Source organism: Sceloporus occidentalis, unplaced genomic scaffold (assembly GCF_023333645.1).
Source record: "Sceloporus occidentalis isolate IW3139 unplaced genomic scaffold, rSceOcc1.0.p SCAF_1, whole genome shotgun sequence".
Lineage (NCBI taxonomy): Eukaryota > Metazoa > Chordata > Lepidosauria > Squamata > Phrynosomatidae > Sceloporus > Sceloporus occidentalis.
Window position 1 is genome coordinate 275,831,394 of NW_028316981.1, and position 20,671 is coordinate 275,852,064.

Genomic DNA, 20,671 nt, shown 5'->3' on the forward strand with positions numbered 1-20,671 from the left:
AGCAGCAGAAGAGGCAGCAGCATCAGCGGAGGCGCCGCTTCCTTCCTTCCTCCCTTCCTCCCGCAGCTCGGGCTCAAGGTCATCCTGCCGCCTGCCTTCCTTGCCTCCAGCGCAGGAGAGGCGCCGGACTTGAACTCTGTCCTCTCCGGGGAGGCAGAGGCGGCCCTCTTCCAGGGCATCCTTCTCGGCGCCCCCAAGGTACCTGGTTGCCATAGAAGGGCCAGTGATCTACAGGCCCCTCTCTCTCTTCTCTTATGTAAGCTGGCCGAGGATGGAGGGAGGGATGGAGGGGTGAGGGGAAAGAGAAAAGGCCAGGCCAGGAGGGTTGGGGTTTTACGCCGCGTCCTCCTTTTCCAAACATGTCCTACAGCCCAGCCTTCTGCCCAGGAGGATTTCCAAAACGCCCTCCATTTGGAGCATCACTAAGAAGCATGCAGTGAGATTCATAGGAGTGTTCTGAGCTTTTGGTTTTGCCATGTCCTCCCTTTCCACCTTCTGACGAGGAGGAAACTCCAAAATTCCTTCCTATTTGGAGCAGGGCTAAGAAGCATGGATTTATATGATTAATGGCTTTATTATTCGCAGTGTTAGCTTTTCTTTGGGCATGTCCTCCCTTTCGACCTCCAGTTGGAGCAGGACCAAATGGCATGGGCTTTTGATCTTGCCCTGCCCTCCATTGCAGCCTTCAGCCCTGCAGGGATCTCCAAAATGCCCCCCATTTCGAACATGAAGCATGAAGTTATATTTATATTTCTAGGAGTGTCTTGAGCTTTTCTTTGGGCATGTCCTCCATTCTAACCTTCTGTCCAGGAGGGAATCTCCAAAACTTCCTCCATTTGGAGCAGGACCAAGAAGCATGGATTTGCATTTCTATGAGTGTTTTCAGCTTTGACTTGGCCAGGTCCTCCATGTCCACGCAATCTCCCCCCCCCCCCCGCAATTGTAGATGGTGCATCTCTGTGGTTGCTGTGTACCTTCAAGGGCGACCCTAAGGCCTATCATGGAGTTTTCTTATCCAGATTGTTCAGAGGAGGGCTTGCCACTGCCATCCTCTGAGGCTGAGATAGTGTGACTCGCCCAAAGTCACCCAGTGGGTTTTCATCTATGTTGCAGAAACAGGTAAAAACGCTGTAGGCTGGAACAATAATGTAGTGGGACTCGTTCCTGAGTACAATCGACCTTCCTCCATATCCACTGACTTGGAAATGTGTGTGTGTGTGTGTGTGTGTGTATCTTCGAAGAAGCAAACCTCATTTGATAGAAGAGAGACCCTTTTAGTATGCCATTGCCTATCCTGGGGCTTGAGCATCCAGGGATTTGGGTATCCATGGGAACCGGAAGGGGGGTCCTGGTACCCAGAGCCCTTAGGAGAGGAGTCCCCCTTGCCATGTGCCCAAGGGGGGCTGAGAGACGGGTTCCTACGTGACACTCAACATGAGGCTGCAGGGCCTGGCATGGCGCACATTGGGTTCTGGCTTCTCTGGTTGAGCCCTCACCCCCCCTCCCTCTGTGGATGTCCTTTTCCATGGGTCGCTTAGCATCATCTCTCCAGAGAGACCAGGCACCTTCTCCTTTCCCAGGACATGCCCTCCAGCAGGAACCTCCACAATGTTCTTCCATTTGGAGCATCACCTAAGAAGCATGAATGAGTATTATTAGCTTTTCTTTGGTCATGGCCTACCTTTCCACCTTCTGTCCAAGAAGAATTACAAAACATCCCCCCATTTGTAGCATCACTTTGAAGCAAGCATTGATATTTCTATGTTTTGAGCTTTCCTCTTTGGTCCTGTCCTCCATTTAATAATAATAATGATGATAATTTTTAACTCCGCCCCTCTGCACAAAGCAACCGGTGCGGCTTACAGCATTAAAACATACGATCCATATCCCACAACCCCCCTCCCCCAATAAAATACAATTAAAAATTTACAATGTAAAACATAGCTTACAATAATAAAACTGGCAAGCCATAACTGCAACAAAGAATCAGGGATAAATAGGTTAGGCTTACTTCTGGTGGCCAGGTCAGAAAAGGCCCGCTGGAATAGTTCTGTTTTGACAGCTTTTAAAAAGCTGTTTAGCTGGGAGCGGTCCTTCTATTCATGAGGAATTCCCAAATGCCTTCCATTTGGAGCATGGTTAAGCAGCATGGATTGGTATCATTATTAGCTTTAATATTAGTATGGTTAGCTTTTCTTTGGTCATGTCCTACCCTTCAGCCTTCTCTCCAGAAGAAATTCCAAAATGTCCTCCATTTGGAGCATGACTATGAAGCATGCATTGGTAATTCTATGAGTTTTTTGTGCTCTTATTTGGTCATGTCCTCCATTTCCAACTTCTCTCTGGAAGGAATCCCAAAATGCCTTCCCCCCACTTGGAGCATCCCTAAGAAGCATGCATTGATATTTGATATGAGTTTTTTGAGCTTTTTCTTTGATCATGTCCTCCATTTCCACCTTCTGCCCACAGGAATCCCAAAATGCCTTCTTGTTTGGAGCATGGCTAAGATGCAAAAATTTATACTGAGTATTACTCGCTTCTCTTTGGTCATGTCCTACCTTTCAGCCTTCTGTCCAGGAGGAATTCCAAAATGTCCTCTCATCTGGAGCATCACTAAGAAGCATGCATTGATACTAATATGAGTGTTTTTCTATTTTCTTTGGTCATGTCCTACATTGTTCTCAGGTGCCCAACATTTCACAGTGCTTTGTCCTCCTTTGCAGTTAGGACATCTAGTCACCCTACATGTTCTTTGTCCCTGTTGGTACAGGTGGCACAGGCCAAAACACCCCTGCCTTCCTACCTTTCCCAAGTCCTCTTCTTCCCTCCCTTTCAGTTCCAGGGCTAACCTGCTGGGCCAACCACTCCAGGAAACATCTGTGTCCCTTTGGCTCTGGGTGCACATTTTGGTGGTACACAGGCCCAATTTAGGTATCCAGCTGATGACCTGCTAACTGTATTTGGATGGGACAGTGGCATCACTGGAGTTGGGGTCGCCCGATGCATTAACTCATGGTGTAACCTCCCTGCCCCTGCAATTGACCTCCTCCTATTCTACACCATACAGAATCCTTAGACATATTTTTTGGACTCATGTTACTCATAAATCATAATTTCCATATGTCTCTGAGTGTAAAGGTAATACAGTGGGAAGTTGAAGGCTTTCACAGAGGGCATCCATAGTGTTTTGTGAGTTTTTCGGGCTATGTGGCCATGTTCTAGAAGAGTTTATTCCTGATATTTCGCCAGCATCTGTGGCTGTCATCTTCAGAGAATTCTGTCATGGAAGTGAGTGAGGTGTATGTATACACACACACACACACACACACACACATATACATACATATATACACACATACTGTATGACCCTAGGTTGGGAGGAGTGGTTTGCATGTTAATCTGTGTATTGTTCTGTTATTGAATGGCAAGGCCTCAGGGTGGGAGGATATGCAAAAAGGGTTTCCCAGCAGACAATGGACCACTAATTAAATACAATCCATTTTTGCATACCCTCCCACCTGAGGCCTTGTCATTCAACAACAGACCAACACAGACATTAACATGTAAATAACTCCCTCTCAGCCAAGGGTCACACAGTATACAGTCAGCCCTTCTTATACACGGATTTTTTATACACGGATTCAAGCATCCATGGTTTGAAAATGTTCCAAAAAAAGTATACGTTTCAAATATCAAACCTTGATTTTCCATTTTTTATAAGGGACACCATTTTGCTATGTCATTATATTTAATGGGACTTGAGCATCCATGGATTTTGTTATCCATGTGGGATCTTGGAACCAAACCCCAGCATATAACAAGGGTCCACTCTGTGTGTGTGTGTATGCCAGCATTCTCTGAAGATGCCAGCCACAGATGCTGGTGAAACATCAGGAATAAACTCTTCTAGAAAATGGCCACATAGCCTAAAAAGCTCACAAAAAACTCTGTAATACAGTGAGTCCTTGGTGTCCACTGTGGTTTGGTTCCAGGACACCCCCATGGATACCAAAATCCTTGGATGCTCAAATCCCATTAAACACAATGGCATAGTAAAATGGTGTCCCTTACACAAAATGGCAGAATCAAGGTTTAATTTTTGGAATACACACACACACACACACACACTTATATATATTGAAGCTGAGGATGCTTGCATCCTTGGATAAATAATCCATGAATAAGGAAGGCCAACAGTAGTTGTGACAGAAGACAAGTAGCAATGGTTGACAATGGTACTGCAGCCATTCACAGCCACAAGATTATGAGTTCAATCCCAGGGACTCCAAGGTCTACTCAGCCTGGCATCCTTGCATAGGTCGCTAAAATGAGTATCCAGCTTGTTGGGGGCAAATGGCTTATACATTGTAAACCACGTAGGGAGTGCTTAAGTGAACTGATAAGCAGTATAGAAATGTACTTGCTATTGCTATAGCCAAATTAGAAGTGTACCTTTACATTACAATATCATACGCACAGCCTAAGATGTGATGTTTTTAAAGGAAATTTTAAAAGGTATTTTATAAATACTTTTTAAAAAATTAAATCTATCTATCTATCTATCTATCTATCTATCTATCTATCTATCTAATCTAATCTAATCTAATCTAATCCCTGATGATGCTCCTTTCTCTTCCCACAGAGTTTCTTATCCCACTCACACCATCTCTTCAGCATTGTAAAGGGACACAGGCAAACACCATTGCCCATGTCTGCCAAAAGGCAAGTTTGGGGAGCAGTGGTGTCACCCCCTCCCTTTTACGGTATTACTTGGTGCAGCCTGCACCTGTCTATTGATGCCCCTGGGATGGTACCATGCTATTTGACTAGATGGACTGAGTCTCTGTCCTTTTGATGGTGAGCACATACCTCAGGAGAACCATCCATGCATCTGATGAAGTTGACAGGTTTGCAACATCATAAATTTATGTGGGTGCATCTACATGGTAGAAATAGTGCAGTTTGACACCACTTTAACTGCCATCCTAAAGAATTCTGGGATTTTTAGTTTTGTGAGGCACCAGCACTTTTTGGCATTGAAGGCTAAAGACTGTAAAACTACAAACCTCATGATTCCATAGGATGGCACTACAGGACTTAAAGTGGCATCAAATTGCATTATTTTACAGTGTGGATGCACCCTCAGTCTTAGACCTTGTTCTTTTTGCTTCAACAAACTGACACAGCTATCCTTCTAGAAATTAATGCAGCAAGTGTAGAAATGTGTAGCATCTTAATAATGCAGAGAAGGGAGATGTGTGTACTTGAAAAATTATATATCTGAATGGGAAAATATTCAGACTTTTAGGAAAGTTTATGTTTCAGTTGTATAGCTGAACAATGATTTGCTAGGGCCATGCCATCAATTCTACTGGGCTGGGTTTATTCAATTTGTTCTCTTTGGCTTTACCATTAGACAGATATGCCTCTTTGATTACAAAAGAGTGGCATCATCTGTCTGCTCTGATTTGCACTGTTTCACTATTAACTAGGATCCATTACTCTAAATTTTGGGAGCTACATAGTACATACCAGTCCATTACCTGCTTTCTTTGTAGAATAAATCTTGAGCTTCCCTAGTTTTCACTGGTAGTCTGTAACTAATACTTCATACATTGGCCCAGTTCTACCTACAATTAGTCTCTATTTCTATACCTACATATATGGGAACGGGACTCACTGAATGTAGTACTGGGCAGACTTTTATAGGATTTCACCATTTCAATAGCCTCAGTGGGATTTCATAACAACTGCCATGGAAACCCAGTGGGTGACCTTAAACAAGTCATATTTTCTCAGCCTCAGAAGGAGGGAAGGATTTGAACAAAGATTTGTAACAATACTGTAGTTGGATTGGGTCCTCTTTGTTGTACAATTATGCTGTTAATGTCTGCAAACAGATAAAGATTTATTGTATTCTAGACTGGACTGGGGAGCATGTAGCCTTTTATGTTCTTGGACTGCAGCTCTCATCAGCCCCAGCCAGCAGAGCCAATAATGCAGAATACTGGGAGTAGCAGTCCAACTAAATCTGAATGGCCACATGGTTTCTACCCTTGCTGTAGATATAGGGAGAGTAAAACACAATGGCAGAGTAGGGGATTGAATCCCTACTCAGCCATGGGAACTGACTCAATCTCAGAGGAAGACAAAGGCAACCCCCTCCCAAAAAAACCTCCAAATCTAAACCTTGTGATAGGTTTGCCTGTGTTATCACTGTTGTGAGCCTTTAAGTAGTTTCTGACTTATGCTGACCCTAAGGCTCTCTATCACACAGGGCTTTCTTGGCAAGGTTTGTCCAGAGGAGGTTTGCCATTGCCTTTTCCTGAGGCTGGCACCCAGTGAGTTTTGTGGCTGAGCAGAAAATCAAATCCTCATCTCCATAGTCAACACTCAAACCACTACACCACACTGCCTCCCAGGTTCACCTTAGTGTCTCCATAAATTGGAAAAGACTTGAAGGAACACAGCAACAACAATGCAGAATGCTTTTGGATTGGATTTCTTGCCCACATATTCAGTTGTTGTTGTTTTCTCTCCTGCTTATCCTTAGACCATAACAAAATTTCATAGTTACCTCTGCCTTTCTTTGTGTGATCTTTTTTGTTTATTTCCTGTCTCTCCTCCTCTTTGCTGGTTTCTTTCTGCCTGAGTTTTTGTTTTACTGCCTTATGCTGTCCTTATATACCAGCTAGTGTTCAATATAATTTACATTCTCAAGTAAACATCTGGAAAGCCCCATGATCTCATGGCCTTTCCTCCTGTTTTGACTTTGTGGTTCTTTGTAGTGCACATGTGAGCTATTACAATGCCCTGAAACTTTTCAAAGTTGGCACTTTAATTTTTCCTCTGGTGACTGGAATAACAACTTCCATTTTGTGCAGTACATTCAAGACATGTCCTAGACAGATGCCTTTCAGGAAGGATTAGCCTCCTTCATGCCCCATTCTCACATTGCTGAGATAAAGGTCAGCACTTACCGTATATACTCAGGTATAAGTCAACCTCATGTATAAGTCGAGGGCAGTTTTTGAGGCCAAAATCATGGATTTTAATATGACCCGTGGATAAGTCAAGGGCATGTTACAAAAGATCTAAAGGGGGAAACAAAGCACCATTTCCTGCTCTACATCTCCCTCTCTGAACCTCTCTCAAGGGTCAAAGTATCAGCATGGGGAAACAAGTCAGGGTGCATACATACACATACACACACCTCTTTGCATCAGCATTTCCAGACTCAAGGCTTGCAGAAAAAAAGAAGAAGACACCAGCCTTGCCTTTAATCCCAGCATTTCCAGACCCGTGGCTTGCAGGGGGAAAAAGGAGGACCCCAGCCTTGCCTTTAATCCCAGCATTTCCAGACCCGTGGCTTGCAGGGGGAAAAAGGAGGACCCCAGCCTTGCCTTTAACCCCAGCATTTCCAGACCCATGGCTTGGAGGGAAAAAGGAGGACCCCAGCCTTGCCTTTAACCCTATCATTTCCAGACCCATGGCTTGGAGGGAAAAAGGAGGACCCCAGCCTTGCCTTTAACCCCATCATTTCCAGACCCATGGCTTCCAGGGGTAAAAAGGAGGACCCCAGGCTTGCCTTTAACCCCATCATTTCCAGACCCATGGCTTGGTGGGAAAAAGGAGGACCCCAGCCTTGCCTTTAACCCCATCATTTCCAGACCCATGGCTTCCAGGGAAAAAAGGAGGACCTCAGGCTTGGCTTTAACTCCAGCATTTCCAGACCCATGGCTTGCAGGGGGGGGGGGAAAGGAGGACCCCAGGCTTGCCTTTAACCCCAGCATTTCCAGATCCATGGTTTGCAAAACAGGGTCCAAGCCTGGGCATGCTCCCTCTCTCTGCATCCTTCTGCCTTCCCTCAGTAGCTGCTTGTTAGCTCCAGCTGCGAGGGAGGGCTGAAGGATCTCACACACACACACTCTCTCTCTCTTGTGCGGAGAGAGGAGAGGCTGCCGGCACCGGGACTCAAATGGGGACTGTTTACTTGGCTACAGAGGAAGGTGGGCCCTTTTTAAATGAACTTTACCAGCTGTAGTAACCTATTGACCCTTCCATAAGTCGATCCTTGATTTTGGAGTCCATTTTGGGGCATAAATTTCTTGACTTATAGTTGAGTATATATGGTATTGTGCTTTTCTTTGGCCAGTTCCTACCTTTACAAACTTCTGCTTATTGTTTGGGGATTGCCACTGTTAATCATGTTATTGTTGTTAACTGCTTTTGAGTTGACTTCAACTCATGGTGACCCCATGAGTGAGACACCTCCAAGTCCTCCTGTCCTCTGCCCGGGTCCTGCAGGCTCAGGGCCATGGCCTCTTTGACTGCATCTATCCATCTGTATGTAGTCTTCTCTCTTTCTGTGACTCTACCTTTCCTAGCATTATTGTCTTTTCTAGTGAGTTGTGTCTTCTCCTTATATGGCCAAAGTATGACAGTCTCAAGTTAATCATCTTGGTTTCCAATTAGAGTTCAGTCTTGATCTTTTCTAGGACCCATTTGTTTGATTTCTTGGCTGTCTATGGTATCCTCAGCACTCTTCTGCACCACATCTCAAACAAGTTGATATTCTTTCTGTCTGCTCTCTTTGTTTCCAGCTCTCCCATCCTTACATGAAGATGTACAATGGCTTGGACTGCCTTAGAAAAGGTAAAGGTATTCCCCGTTGACAAGGTTGTCAAGTCATGTACAACCATAGGAGGCGGTGCTCATCTCCATTACTAAGCCGAAGAGCCAGCGTTGTCAAAGACTACTCTGTGATCATGTGGCCAGCATGACTGCACAGAATGCTGTTTACCTTCCCACTGGAGTGGTACCTATTTATTGCATTTGCATGCTTTCAAACTGCTGGGCTGGGACTAGACTATCCTTACTTGAATGTTCTATCTTTGCACTTCAGGATCTTATACAGTTCCTTCATAGCTGCCCTTCCTAGTCTTAGCCTTCTGATTTCTTGGCTGCAGTCTCCATTCTGATCAGTGACTGAACAGAGATATGGGAAATCTTGAACTATTTTGATTTTGATATTATTTTGAAAATCATTATCAAGCCTAATACCTGGTATAACACCCATTTTGAGGTTTTCCTTCTTGACATTCTGTGGAATGCCAATAAAGATCTGTGATGTACAGTACACCAAGCTGCTTTTTTAGACTGATTCAGTATGGAGTTCAGAGAGATCAGTAGTGAGCCACATGGTATAGTATTTACATTCTATCTGTTGCAGGATACATTTCTTCTTTCTTGTACACATTGTTTTCCCCCACAGCCTGTTTTCTTTAAAAAAATTATCAACTGGGCTGAATTGATTTCTTAGTTATATCTTCATAGGCTCCTTATGTTGTTTGGACAGTTGGGAGTTAACATTTATCAAGTAAGTCAAGGAGGAAAAGGAAGAAGGGCTGCTAAGTGCTGCCAAGAAGAGACTGTTTGTTTGGCCTTTTCTGTTTACTCTTGAGTAATAAACCCTGACAGTCTGTGAAAACTAGCTTGCCTTGGAATAACTCATCTGACAGATCCCTTCACCAAGGCTGGCCCTGCAGTTCCAACCCATAGGGAATCCTGCCACTCACATCGCCCTTATTCTGCCAATTCTCCTCTTTTCTGGCTTGGGTATCTGGGTGTCCAGGTGACCCCTTTGTGTGGATAGGTTTGTGTGTTACCTTTCTATTGTTTATGGTAAGTGTGACCACCCCTTGATTCAGGGTGAAAGAAGACAGTGTGAATCAGAGTTAACAAAATAACAATCACTTAATGTGATTGATTATATCCTGTAGAACAATAAATGCTTTACCAAGTTTCAGTACTTAGTTCCAATTATATGATGTTATTCAACCTGAGTTATGTCAGATCTTGCCCTTCAATCAATTCAGGCAACCAGTAAACATTCACTCCCCACTGACTTGTACAAGTGTCATATCCAACTCTCAACCTTGTCTCAATTCCCTCAGACTCACACTCCTGCTTTTTATACTTTCTGATCCCCCACATCCCCCCACCATCACAGTCTTTCTGAACCATGATGGCTGTCTTGAAGCTCATCTCTGTTAGGCATATATAAGAGGTATTTCTGACCTGGCTCCACTTATCTGTCTTGGCATGCTGGTGGTGATCACAGCGACTTCACAATCCAAGGGTATTAAAAGAACTGGCAGAAGTAATCTCAGAGCCACTGGCAATTGAGAAATCCTGGAGAATAGGAGATATCCCAGTGAACTGGAGGAGGACAAATGTTGTCCCCATCTTCCAAAAAAAAAAAGGGGGGGGATCCCAACAATTACCACCTAATTAATCTGACTATCGATACCAGGAAAGATTCTAGAGCAGAGCATTAAACAGAGAGTCTGAAGGCATTTAGAAAGGAATGCCAGAATCACAAAATGTCAACCTGGGTTTCTCAAAAACAAGTCATGCCAGATTAATCTTGTCTCCTTTTTTGATAAAATTAACAGCATGGTAGATGAAGGGAATACTCTGGATGTATCATATCTTGATTTCAGTAAGACCACCAACAAGACACAATATTCTGGCACAGAAGCTAGTAAAATTTGGGCTAGACGATGCAGCCGTTAGGTGGATTTGTAATTGGTTGAATGGCTGAATCCAAAGAGTGCTCAGCAACAGATACTTCAGCCAGGGATAGGATCAGTCTGTAAAATTTCCGCTTTATGCCTTTGGGTTTAATAATTACAGTCATATTTCTCTTTTTATTCTCAGGCTTACTAAAGTCTACCATTATTCCGATGTCCACAGAAGAAAGCATGTAATGGTTTGGCTTGAAGAAGGATTTTAAATAATAATAATAATAAGAATAAGAATGTATCCAGTTCCTGGTTCTGTGCATGGAGTGGGCGGAGATAATGGACACCCTAGAAAACTTATCTCTTTCCTTTTTGTTTTTGGCATTACGCTATTATGTGCTGGATTTCTGCTTTCAATGTTTTTCTTGCAGACGTGTCCAAATGGAGGTTTTGGTGACTGTAAAGGAGCTCTTAAAATCATTGGGCCCTTACTTGCTGTGGTTGGGCTAGTTTGCATAATTCTGGCACAGTCAAGAGCGAAAGGCTACCTCCAAGATGTGCAGCTGCATGATGACCAAGTCTACAGTTTTGTCTTTTGCCGAGGAAACTGCCAGTTTGCTCAATTTCTTGTTTTCGGCTTTTTATTTTTAACTAGTGGGATGCTTATTAGTGTCCTTGGCATTTGGATTCCTGGATGCAGTCCAGGATGGCGTTACCATCAGCAGTTTAACCATAGCAATACATCCAGCGTTGAACTCCAAGACTGTGGATTTCACTCCATTCAAACAATGGGTCCTTTGATTGTCCTTATTGGATTGTGTTTCTTTGTGATAGCTCACATTAAAAAGAAACAAAACATAAATCTCATCCAAGAATCTTCTGCCCACGAAGAAGAGCAACTTAACCCTGAATCATTTCATGTTACAGTAGGTAAGTGAAAGACCCAGCCAAGGGTGTAACCAGTAGGCAGTTCAACAAGGCTGTCTTGGAAAGGTTTCTCCATACTGTCCCAGTGAGCTGTGAAATTGGGGGAGTTGAGGAAGAAGTCAGATGAGATGGGCATAATCTAAAAACAAAGAAGACAGTCTTTTTGCCAGTTGTTCTTATGCATGTGTAAATTTAACTGTTTTACTAATTAGCTAAAATGCAAATCATTAACTGACTCAGATGTACTTCAGTGGGAGACCACTCTGAAAAATGCTTTGCAATCTGAAGAATAACAACATATAATTGGTATAAAGGAAGAAACAATATTTTGAAGACTTCTTTCCCAATAAATTGTAAGAGATAAAGCAGGCTTCATACTGCATGTCTCTCATATGTGTGCATGTCAATAGGACTGTTTTAAAAAGTGCATTGAAAGTTTAATCCTCAGGGAATTAAAAGAATTCATATCTATTTTTTTTCTGTATCATACATGCAAAGTATACTGTATTTTTTCATTAATGTAAGATACCTTTTACACTTTAGAAGTAGACATGTTGCACTGAAGATAAGTCTACAGAGGAGTTGGATTTTAAACTTTTGGATTTTCTTTGTAGGTGATACTGTGATGGTATTTCCACCACCACCACCCCCTTACTTTGCTGACTGTTCATTACAAACAGTAACTCCTAGCCTGGTGACAAATGATGTAACTTTAAGTGAAAATCCCCCACCGTACAACAGTACTTGTAGTAACTGGTAAGGTGACTTATATTTTTTTATTTCTAAATATTTTCTACATGTTTAATGTATATAATTAGCAGTCAAATTAATCATGAAATGAGCAGTCCAGACCAGGACTGGACCTTCCAATGGCTGGTATTTTGTTTTGTTTTAAGGTTTGAAAGCACTGCTGAGGGTTTGTGGATTGGATTGTTGCCATGGTGCTGGACAGGTTAAATCTCTCCCGCAGCCTCTTCGTTTAAATCATGTCTCCAAAGCAACTATTAGCTATGGAAAGAGGGAAGAGAAGGATTGGTATAATTTGCATAGCTGTTCCTTTCCCTTTCACACTAAAAATAGTGCCACAGCCTGATCCAGTCCTCTGTAACCCAGACCTGCTTTCAAACATGTCATGTCTAGATTGGCTTCCACATTTTAAAAATGAACATACACCAGAGCATCCTTGCTGAAATCAAATAGGTCTGGGTTAGCTCAGTACTTGGATTGGACACCTAGTGCACTATAGTTGTGTGCTCCTTGGAAGAACTTGCATTTAATATATAAATTCCAAAATCCAGTTTATGACAAATCTACATTTATGTTCATGGCTAATTACTGTTGTTAAATCCCCATGTCATGTATTTCTGAATCCATCAAAATAGAATTCACAGAACATCTGCATCCCGTAGGGTGATTGGGTCCTCCTCTTCTATGATAAACATGATCATTTTGTTGTGGTGCTGTTGTGATAGGAATACCATGTATCCTTCTTGTACCTCAATGCATGGAGGGAATGTATCTGGTTCTGTTTTGTTTCATGAAAAAACACTGTACACTTGGTGAAGTAGACGTGTCTGTATTCACCATAGATAAAGATATTCATAATGTTAAAAGCAGCCTTTGCTTTCTGCTAGTTGCAAAAGGGGAACTGTAACCTATTTGTGCCTGGTGTATTTTTACTCCTTCAATGTGTATCAAATTACTGTGTTTTTCTTGTATTGTATATCATAGTGTTATCATTAGCCACTTTGAATGCCACGTGCAGACAACTGGGATAGAAACTGAAATGATAAACACATTTTCATCATGTACCTTTTTATTTTGCAGAGCACGAATTAGTAACCTGTGAAGCCTGTCTGGTAGCAGAGCAAGTGGGCTGTTGTGTATCAAGTCAGAAATTGATTCACCTTCTGAGACTTTCTGCTATCTTCCTCTGAGTCATCTCCATGATACAAAGCAAATGAAGCAGCTGTAAATAATGAATGTCTTCTTCTCCCTGCAGCACTCAGATTATCCATTGCTATGTGCTTATTACAAGATATGAGAAAAACACAGAGTTGGAGGAGAATGGAAGGGAAGGAATGTGATTGTATCAGATTAGTGAGGGAAAGAACTAGAGGAGTTCAGTCTGAGAATAAGCTGGGATGAAGAAGCCCTTGAGATATCAGAGGCAGTTGCAGTAAAAGCCCTGCCAAGCCAAGACTTCTGTCATTGGCAAAACAAAGGCAAACTACTGTGGAAAACCTCCAGAGAGGCATATATGATAAGAAAGGCCAGAAATTAACATCTTTCCAGCTGGCATCAAAATACGCCTGTTAAAATTAGCTGCTATCTGGACAAAATGCTAGTGTATACACCAGCCATAGGGAGAATAAATTGTTGTAGTTTTGTATCCCTTTTAATTTTTCCTCCTGGCTGGGGACAAACTCAGAATTAAAGATACTGAAGCCCTGAGAGTGTTGAGATTTATTTTGTGTTTGGGTAGACCCTGATGTCCCAAAGGTATGCATTTGTAAATGTGAGATAGAAATTGATTAAACATTGTGCTAGAAGAAAAGCCGTAGCATGTGTTGTATCTTTAGTATTTAATTGGTGTGGCACACAGCAAGTCTCAGCTTGTAGAAATAAGGACCACACTGTAAATTACAGAGGACATATACTTGCTACCAACATATTCATATATGTACTCAAATATACATGTACATCCATCTCCCTGATAAGAGTTTGATAAAACATATACAATGTAGTAATATACATTACTACATTTAGTGATTCCCTGCTTCATTTCATTAGCTGGTGCTTGTATGGGGAAGGAGACACTAAATATGATATCATGTTTTCTTTTATTATTTGCTACTTGAGAAAGCCATCATGGTGGACTGGCAACATCCATGCTTTTCTGGGAATGTTTAGGCTCTGACAGTAATTCTGTCTTGCCATTATCAATAGGCTAGTTATGCATTATACAGATTTATACATTAAAACCTGTAGAGAGAATTGTGTAGAGAGAGCGGCAGGGATATTTTGTTGTTTTTGTTTTATTGTCATCTGGAACAAACCCAAGTCTGAACAAAAAGACCATTTGTCTTAAATTCCTCAGTTTCTTTCCAAAGACTTCTGTCCTACTACTTCCAAAGGCAAAGGAGCATGCTGTCTTTTTTCTATATAAATTCTTGAAAATGTTCCTCTTTTGGTGAAGCTAGTCCCTGAAAACAGTTACTGCATTCACACCACTAACCTATGTGGCTGAGGTGTTATGAACAATCCCTTTACTTATGTGAGGAACCATAGGTGTTCCAATGATTGTTTTACACTGCACCTGCCTGGTTGGATTCTTCCTTCTTTTTCCAGCCTTTTCTTGAATCTCCAATGGAAAAAAAATGATTAGTTTCCAAATACTTGTTTTCTGACTCTTAAATGCCTGAAATAATCTTCCAGAAACTACCTGTGACATGGACGTGAAAGTGAAAACCTTGTACATTGTTAAATGTTTCTGAGATCTCATATATTTTCCTAGCAAATATGTGGGTTTTTTTCTTTTTTAATGCAACAGCATATTTATTTCACTCTCAGATAAATATGTTCTTTTAACTAGAGCTCTGAAATAAAATATTTTGTTATCACCACTGGTCCTGGTTCAACTCATAGTGCCTTAGTCATTTCATTTACACATTTTTATTTTATTTTTTGCAGAGAATAAAGGAAAGCTGCGAAGCCTGTTTTCTCTGCAAGTATATAGTGTTAAGGTTGAATTGTCCACCTATTTAGGGTGAGTTATTAGAACATGGTACCCAGGAGTAAATAAGAGCATTGTGTCATCTGTCTTACCTTGAAGAATTACTCATTAGACTAATCATCATGTCCACAGTTTGGAAAAGTTATTTCTGTGGACTAAACCCCAGAAACATCAGTCAGTATAGTCAATAAGATGTATGGCCCCTAAAATTAATTTTCCAGCCTCTGATCTTATGATCTCATGAGTGTAACTTGAGCTCATGCCAGTAGTGTTACTAAGGTTGGTAGCACGCCCTGCCATTGACCTCCTCCCATACTGAATCCTTAGTAATGTTTTTTTTTACTAATGTTACTTATAAATCATAATTCCCACCTATCACTGAATGTAATGGTAATAGTTGTGACATAAACAACTAGCAAATTTATACCTTTAAATTACAGTATCATAGGCAGTGTACAGACCACCCCTTTCCCCGATGGATCAGGGCCTCAGCTGCCACAGTGGCAGCCCTGAGGCCCCGATCCGCCGCTTTTCCAGGCCGCGGGGAAGCGGCAAAAGGCTGCTTCCCCGCGTCCTGGAAAGGGGTGTCCTTGGGGCTTTATGCCCCAAGGACACCCTGACAATGGCGGGGAACAAGAGAAAGGGGCCATTCGTCCCCTTTCTCCTTTGCGTTGCTGGTGCAGCTGTGTAAAGGCTGTGCCAGCGACACAAAGGAAGGAGCTCCATTTCGGAGCTCCTTCCGGTGCCCTTCAGCGCCGCCAAGACATCATGTCCGCACCACCCCATTTGGAGGCAGTGCGGCCGTGGCATAATGGCGGTGGCCATCTAGAAAGGGCGCCGCCATCACAACGTACTAGGGTTGTGGGGCGTCTGGAAAGGACACCCCAAGAAAATCCTAGTATGTGTGCAGGCCGACGCAAAGTGCCGGTCTGTACAGCACCATACACACAGTTTGGTAAAATGTGGTGTTTTAAAATAAAAATTTAAAAGGATTTTAAAATACAATTTTTTTAAAAAAAATTAAAAAATAAATTTTAATATTTTAAAATATTTTAATATTTTAAAAACCATTGTTCTGACCCAAGAGGGCTTTCTTAAGACCAGCAGAAATCAGGCAGCGGAATCCCCATATTAAGTTTAGGGTTATTTTTTAGCCTTCCATGGCAGCAGAAATGTTAAGCAAATGTGCTTGGACTTCTGCTGTTTTCAGTTAAAAATTACTTCTCCAAATATTTGGACTGTTCTTTCAAAGATATATTTTAAAAAGGAGAAAAATGCCACTTGTTTATGGATGCAGTCTGAAATACTGTGTGAGAGAAAATAAAGTCTTTTTGTCTGGCTACTAACAAGTGCTTTGGTGCCTATTCAGAATGTTTAGGATGGTCATTATGTAAGTACTAATCCCCATGAAAATCAGTTTTAGCTGTGGCTAAGAGCACTAAGTCAAAGCTGAAGAGAGTTAATGCGCTAACCCTTCAGCTGTGGTAATGACTGATTTCACAGGAATTGTGGTTGCTGTAAATCATAGTCAGGCAGGGCTTACATCAGCTGGACCTATTTATTTTTCACTTGGCTTCTCCTGGGAGCTTGACCTCTTCTTGGTGAAACCTGTTATTTGCTCATCTGCAAACCAGGAATTACTAGAGAAGGATTCAGAGTATAAAGAATGCTGCAGGTACCTTGAACAGTCAGGTTGCAAGATGTGAGCTGAGTTCAAATGGATAGTTAAGAATTCAGTCCTGAACACATTTACTAATGAGTAAACCCCAGTGAATCCAGAGGGCCTTGATTCTCAGAACAGATGGGCTGTGCTTCTTGTAATAGACTTAGCATCTTCGTTTTAAATTTTTGTTACATCTTGTACTGTAGGCTTTTAAGACCATTTTTTAAATGTTGAAAAATGGCTCAAGAAAGAAGCACAAGGACATTTTAGAAAGGTGTACTTCTGGCTCGCTCCTTAATTCTGAGACATATTTTCAAAATATTTGCTGCTCTTGACTTTCAAGTGCTTGAACAATGCACTATTTTATTTTATATATACATATACATTTTTGTGTTGCTTTTTCTTATAAAGAGATAAAAATGTTATTACAGTAACAGCACAGTCCCCAAAATACTAATCCAAACAGCCTAAAATTAGACCTTTGGTCTGGTCTAAATATTATTCATTTTTGCAGTTTTGGAGCTACTAGCTTTCTTACTACCTGCTTCCAAGCTACTACAGGAAAACTTAGGGTCATATCCCAACTCTTACCAGTTATTAATCCAGTTTTGTCAGAGTCTAGGGTTGACCAGTTTAAAAGGTACAAAAGCAACAATGCATTTGTAACTTCAACAACTTTATGACAGAAATTCAACTAGTACTTATTTTTTTCCTGTGATGTAACATAATACTGAATAAAATTTCAGCTGTCCACAGATATGTCCAGCACAAAGTGTGGGTACTAATAATCCACAGAACAAGAAGGAAATGTCCAGAGTGAGAAGAAAAGGAGTCAAGATTTGGAGAAGGATGAGGTTACAACAGCATAGGGAAGGTTCTGTGCCATATCAAAGCTTCTGAGGTCATAGCTGTCTGATTTTCCCATCTCTGCAGCTAGAATGTGCAAGCCTATCCTTGAAGAACTATTAACCTGGCTATGCATTTAAGCTCTGTAATTATTGCCATCTCTTGAGTGCCTCTGCAGTTGGCAACTAGAGTGCCAGTCCTGCCACTAAGCAGAGCAAAGTGCCTGCCTCAGACAGGAGATGTTTGAGGAAGGGTAGGAATACATTGCTGTAGAGCATGCCCTGCATCCCCAAAGCAATGGAGAGGGCACTGTGCCATTACCAGTGTCAAAAGAAATTCAATTGTCAGTTTGCTCTACTTTCTTTATATAAAATGGAGGGCTCCATCTTGTCTTTTGTCTCAGGCAGAAAAAAAGGGGACAATCAAATGCTTCTAGAGCCAAGCTAATTTTAGCTGGTTTATTATTTTGACTTATATTTCTGCAATCTAACTGGCAATTAGTCTGGAAATTATTCTTATAAAATTATAAAATTAATATGCTGATATACCCATTCTGACTCGAGAATCACAGACGCTGCCTACTTCAATATCTGTATCATTATTCTCTTTATTTATTTCCTGCCTTTCTCCTGGTGTGGGACCCAAGGCAAATTACAGCAAATTAAAATAAATTCAGCTAAAACCTTATACAAAAAAATAAATAAATTCTAAAACAGCTTTTAAAACATTTAAAAATAATAAAAGATAAAAGCAAAGCACAGTGCTAATTTGCAATTAGAGGGAAGTAGGTTTTGTTTCTATTTGTTGAGCTGCTTTTGTTAGTTGTGCAAAAAATATATGCTCTGCATTCTGTTATGAGGTTGTATGTTTAATAAGTAAAATAATTAGCTATTTAAGAACATTAAGTAAGCAAGCAAAAGCAAGTTGTGGCTGTTTTGTGGCTGCTGTTCAGCTTCTAGAATAAACAAGGGGGACAGAACACAAGTTAAAGGTGCAAATCCCCTGCAGAAGATTTGAGAGCTACTCTGGAAGTGTTTTGAAAGATACTATGCGAATACATCTGTTTGTGGTGGAACATGTAACTTAAAGCAGAGAACCAAATCTACAGACAAACGTTTCAGAAATGTAGCACGTCTCCCTTTGTTTTTGGCACAGCTTGGAAATTTACTTTTAAAAAGTAATTTATTTTATTACTCATTAGAGTTTTAAAAAGTAACCTGTTAACTCTTAGTCATTAAAATCATTTTTAAAAAAAAGGTTAACTCATCACATTACTTGGTAGCATTCCATTACTTTCGGTCACATTTTTAAAGAGAAACCCTCCCCTCCCACATGGTTGATAAGACAGTGACATAAAACTTTTGGAAACCTTTTATCAAAATGTGTCTTGAAATGCCCTTAAGACTAATGCGTAAAAATAACAAGGAACGTTTACCAGTAAAATGACTTTGCTCTTTCTTGTTACATGACATTTAAAATGTTATTCTGCTTACAACTTTATTAGCCCCTGCAATAATTAGTGACAGGTAATATACAGTGACCCCTCCAAGTCCGCAGATTTGAGATCTGCAGAGATCCACGGAGGGGCGACTGCCATTAATGGCAATGGGATGCATGCCCATGGCGTGAGCCTCTCATGCATGCACCCCATTCAAGCCTATGGGCCTTGAATATGCACGAAATTTGGAACTCACCGGGAGGGGGGGCAGATCCCCCATGAGTTCCAAGGGCCAACTGTACTTGTAACACAGTTCTTCCAAAGCTCTATTTTATTTGTGTTCTTCACGTGGTTCATCCTTCCACTTCCTATCAGAAGCATTAGAAAACCATCTATGGAGTATAAAGCTACCTATAGTTCCTGATGTCTAGGGCTGCATCCACACTGCAGAAATAATCTGGTTTGATACCATGTTAACTGCCATGGCTCAAGTTCCCAGAATTCCATAACATAGCGTTGAGCCATGGCAGTTAAAGCAGTGTCAAACTGGATTATTTCTGCAGTGTGGCTGGACTCTTAAGTATCGTCTTCACAGGGACGTAGCTAGGATTTTAGGAAGGGAGCTCCAGACTAAGTGCCACCATTATAATGGGGCTTGAGTGCAGCGGCGCAGCAGCACACACCATTCATTTTTCTAATGGAAAGGGGGGTCCAGACCCCAAGAACCCCCCCCCTTGGGTACGTCCCTGGTCTTCAGTATCACAAGCAATGGATTCCAGGTGCTGGAGAACAGGAACTTGGTGTGTGTCTACACATATGTGCTAATGCCTTCACCTCTTGATTGGAGGCTTCCATGGGCATCTAGTTGATTACTGTGGAAAGAATTTCAGGTTCGGAATGGGAAGAATATTCATAATTATTCATTATCAGCTCAAAATACAGGCTTCCCTACAGTCAGAAACTCTGCTGGAAAGAATAACAGACCAGCTAGTGTTTTGCAGATTTTTTTCATGGTATTTTAATGCCCCAAAGTGTTGCTGAGGAATTATTCTATGGCGGGAAAAATGTATGTGGTGGTGGGTTTGCACAAAAAGCAGGATTTTTTACACACACACACACGCTTTTCTCCACAGAATAATTCCTCAGCAATACGTTAGGACGTTAGGACTTTCAAGTATGGAAGAACTTAAGAGAAACATTTGTAATGAGAACTCTGCTTATTTATCCTCATGTGGGAAGACAAAATAATCAAGTATTTACATTACTATTCCAGTCTACCTTTGGTTTGATCTGCCATGACTCTAATTAGATTTTAAGGATTAATAAGCTTGTGGTACTATTTATTTTGAAACATGTTAGCATACTAAAGTGGATGGCAGCATTCTTCCTGTAGTTTTCCACATATATCTTAAGATGAATAAAGGGAAGAATTCTTAAAAAGTGTATTGTTCTTAGTATTTAGTACTAAGTACTTTATAGGGACAATTTTAGAGTGGTTTTAAAATGCAAGTATGGAGCCCACTTCCTTCCCTCCC

General features: G+C 41.4%; 1 protein-coding gene across 4 annotated transcripts; it reads left to right on the plus strand.

Annotated features, from left to right (window-relative positions):
* Positions 1-47: 47 nt before the first annotated feature.
* On the plus strand, positions 48-15,072 carry LOC149323914 (transmembrane protein 171-like). 4 transcript variants are annotated; one of them, XM_089512752.1, is made up of 4 exons: positions 48-256; positions 10,723-11,456; positions 12,068-12,209; positions 13,281-15,072. In XM_089512752.1, coding segments are annotated over exons 2-4 (777 nt in total). In that variant the 5' UTR covers positions 48-256; positions 10,723-10,822; the 3' UTR covers positions 13,282-15,072. The 4 variants fall into 4 exon arrangements, with proteins under 4 accessions (XP_089368878.1, XP_089368887.1, XP_089368897.1 ...); XM_089512761.1 differs by having other exon boundaries at positions 48-198; XM_089512771.1 differs by lacking the exon at positions 48-256 and adding an exon at positions 7,952-8,009.
* The last annotated feature ends 5,599 nt before the right edge of the window (positions 15,073-20,671 follow it).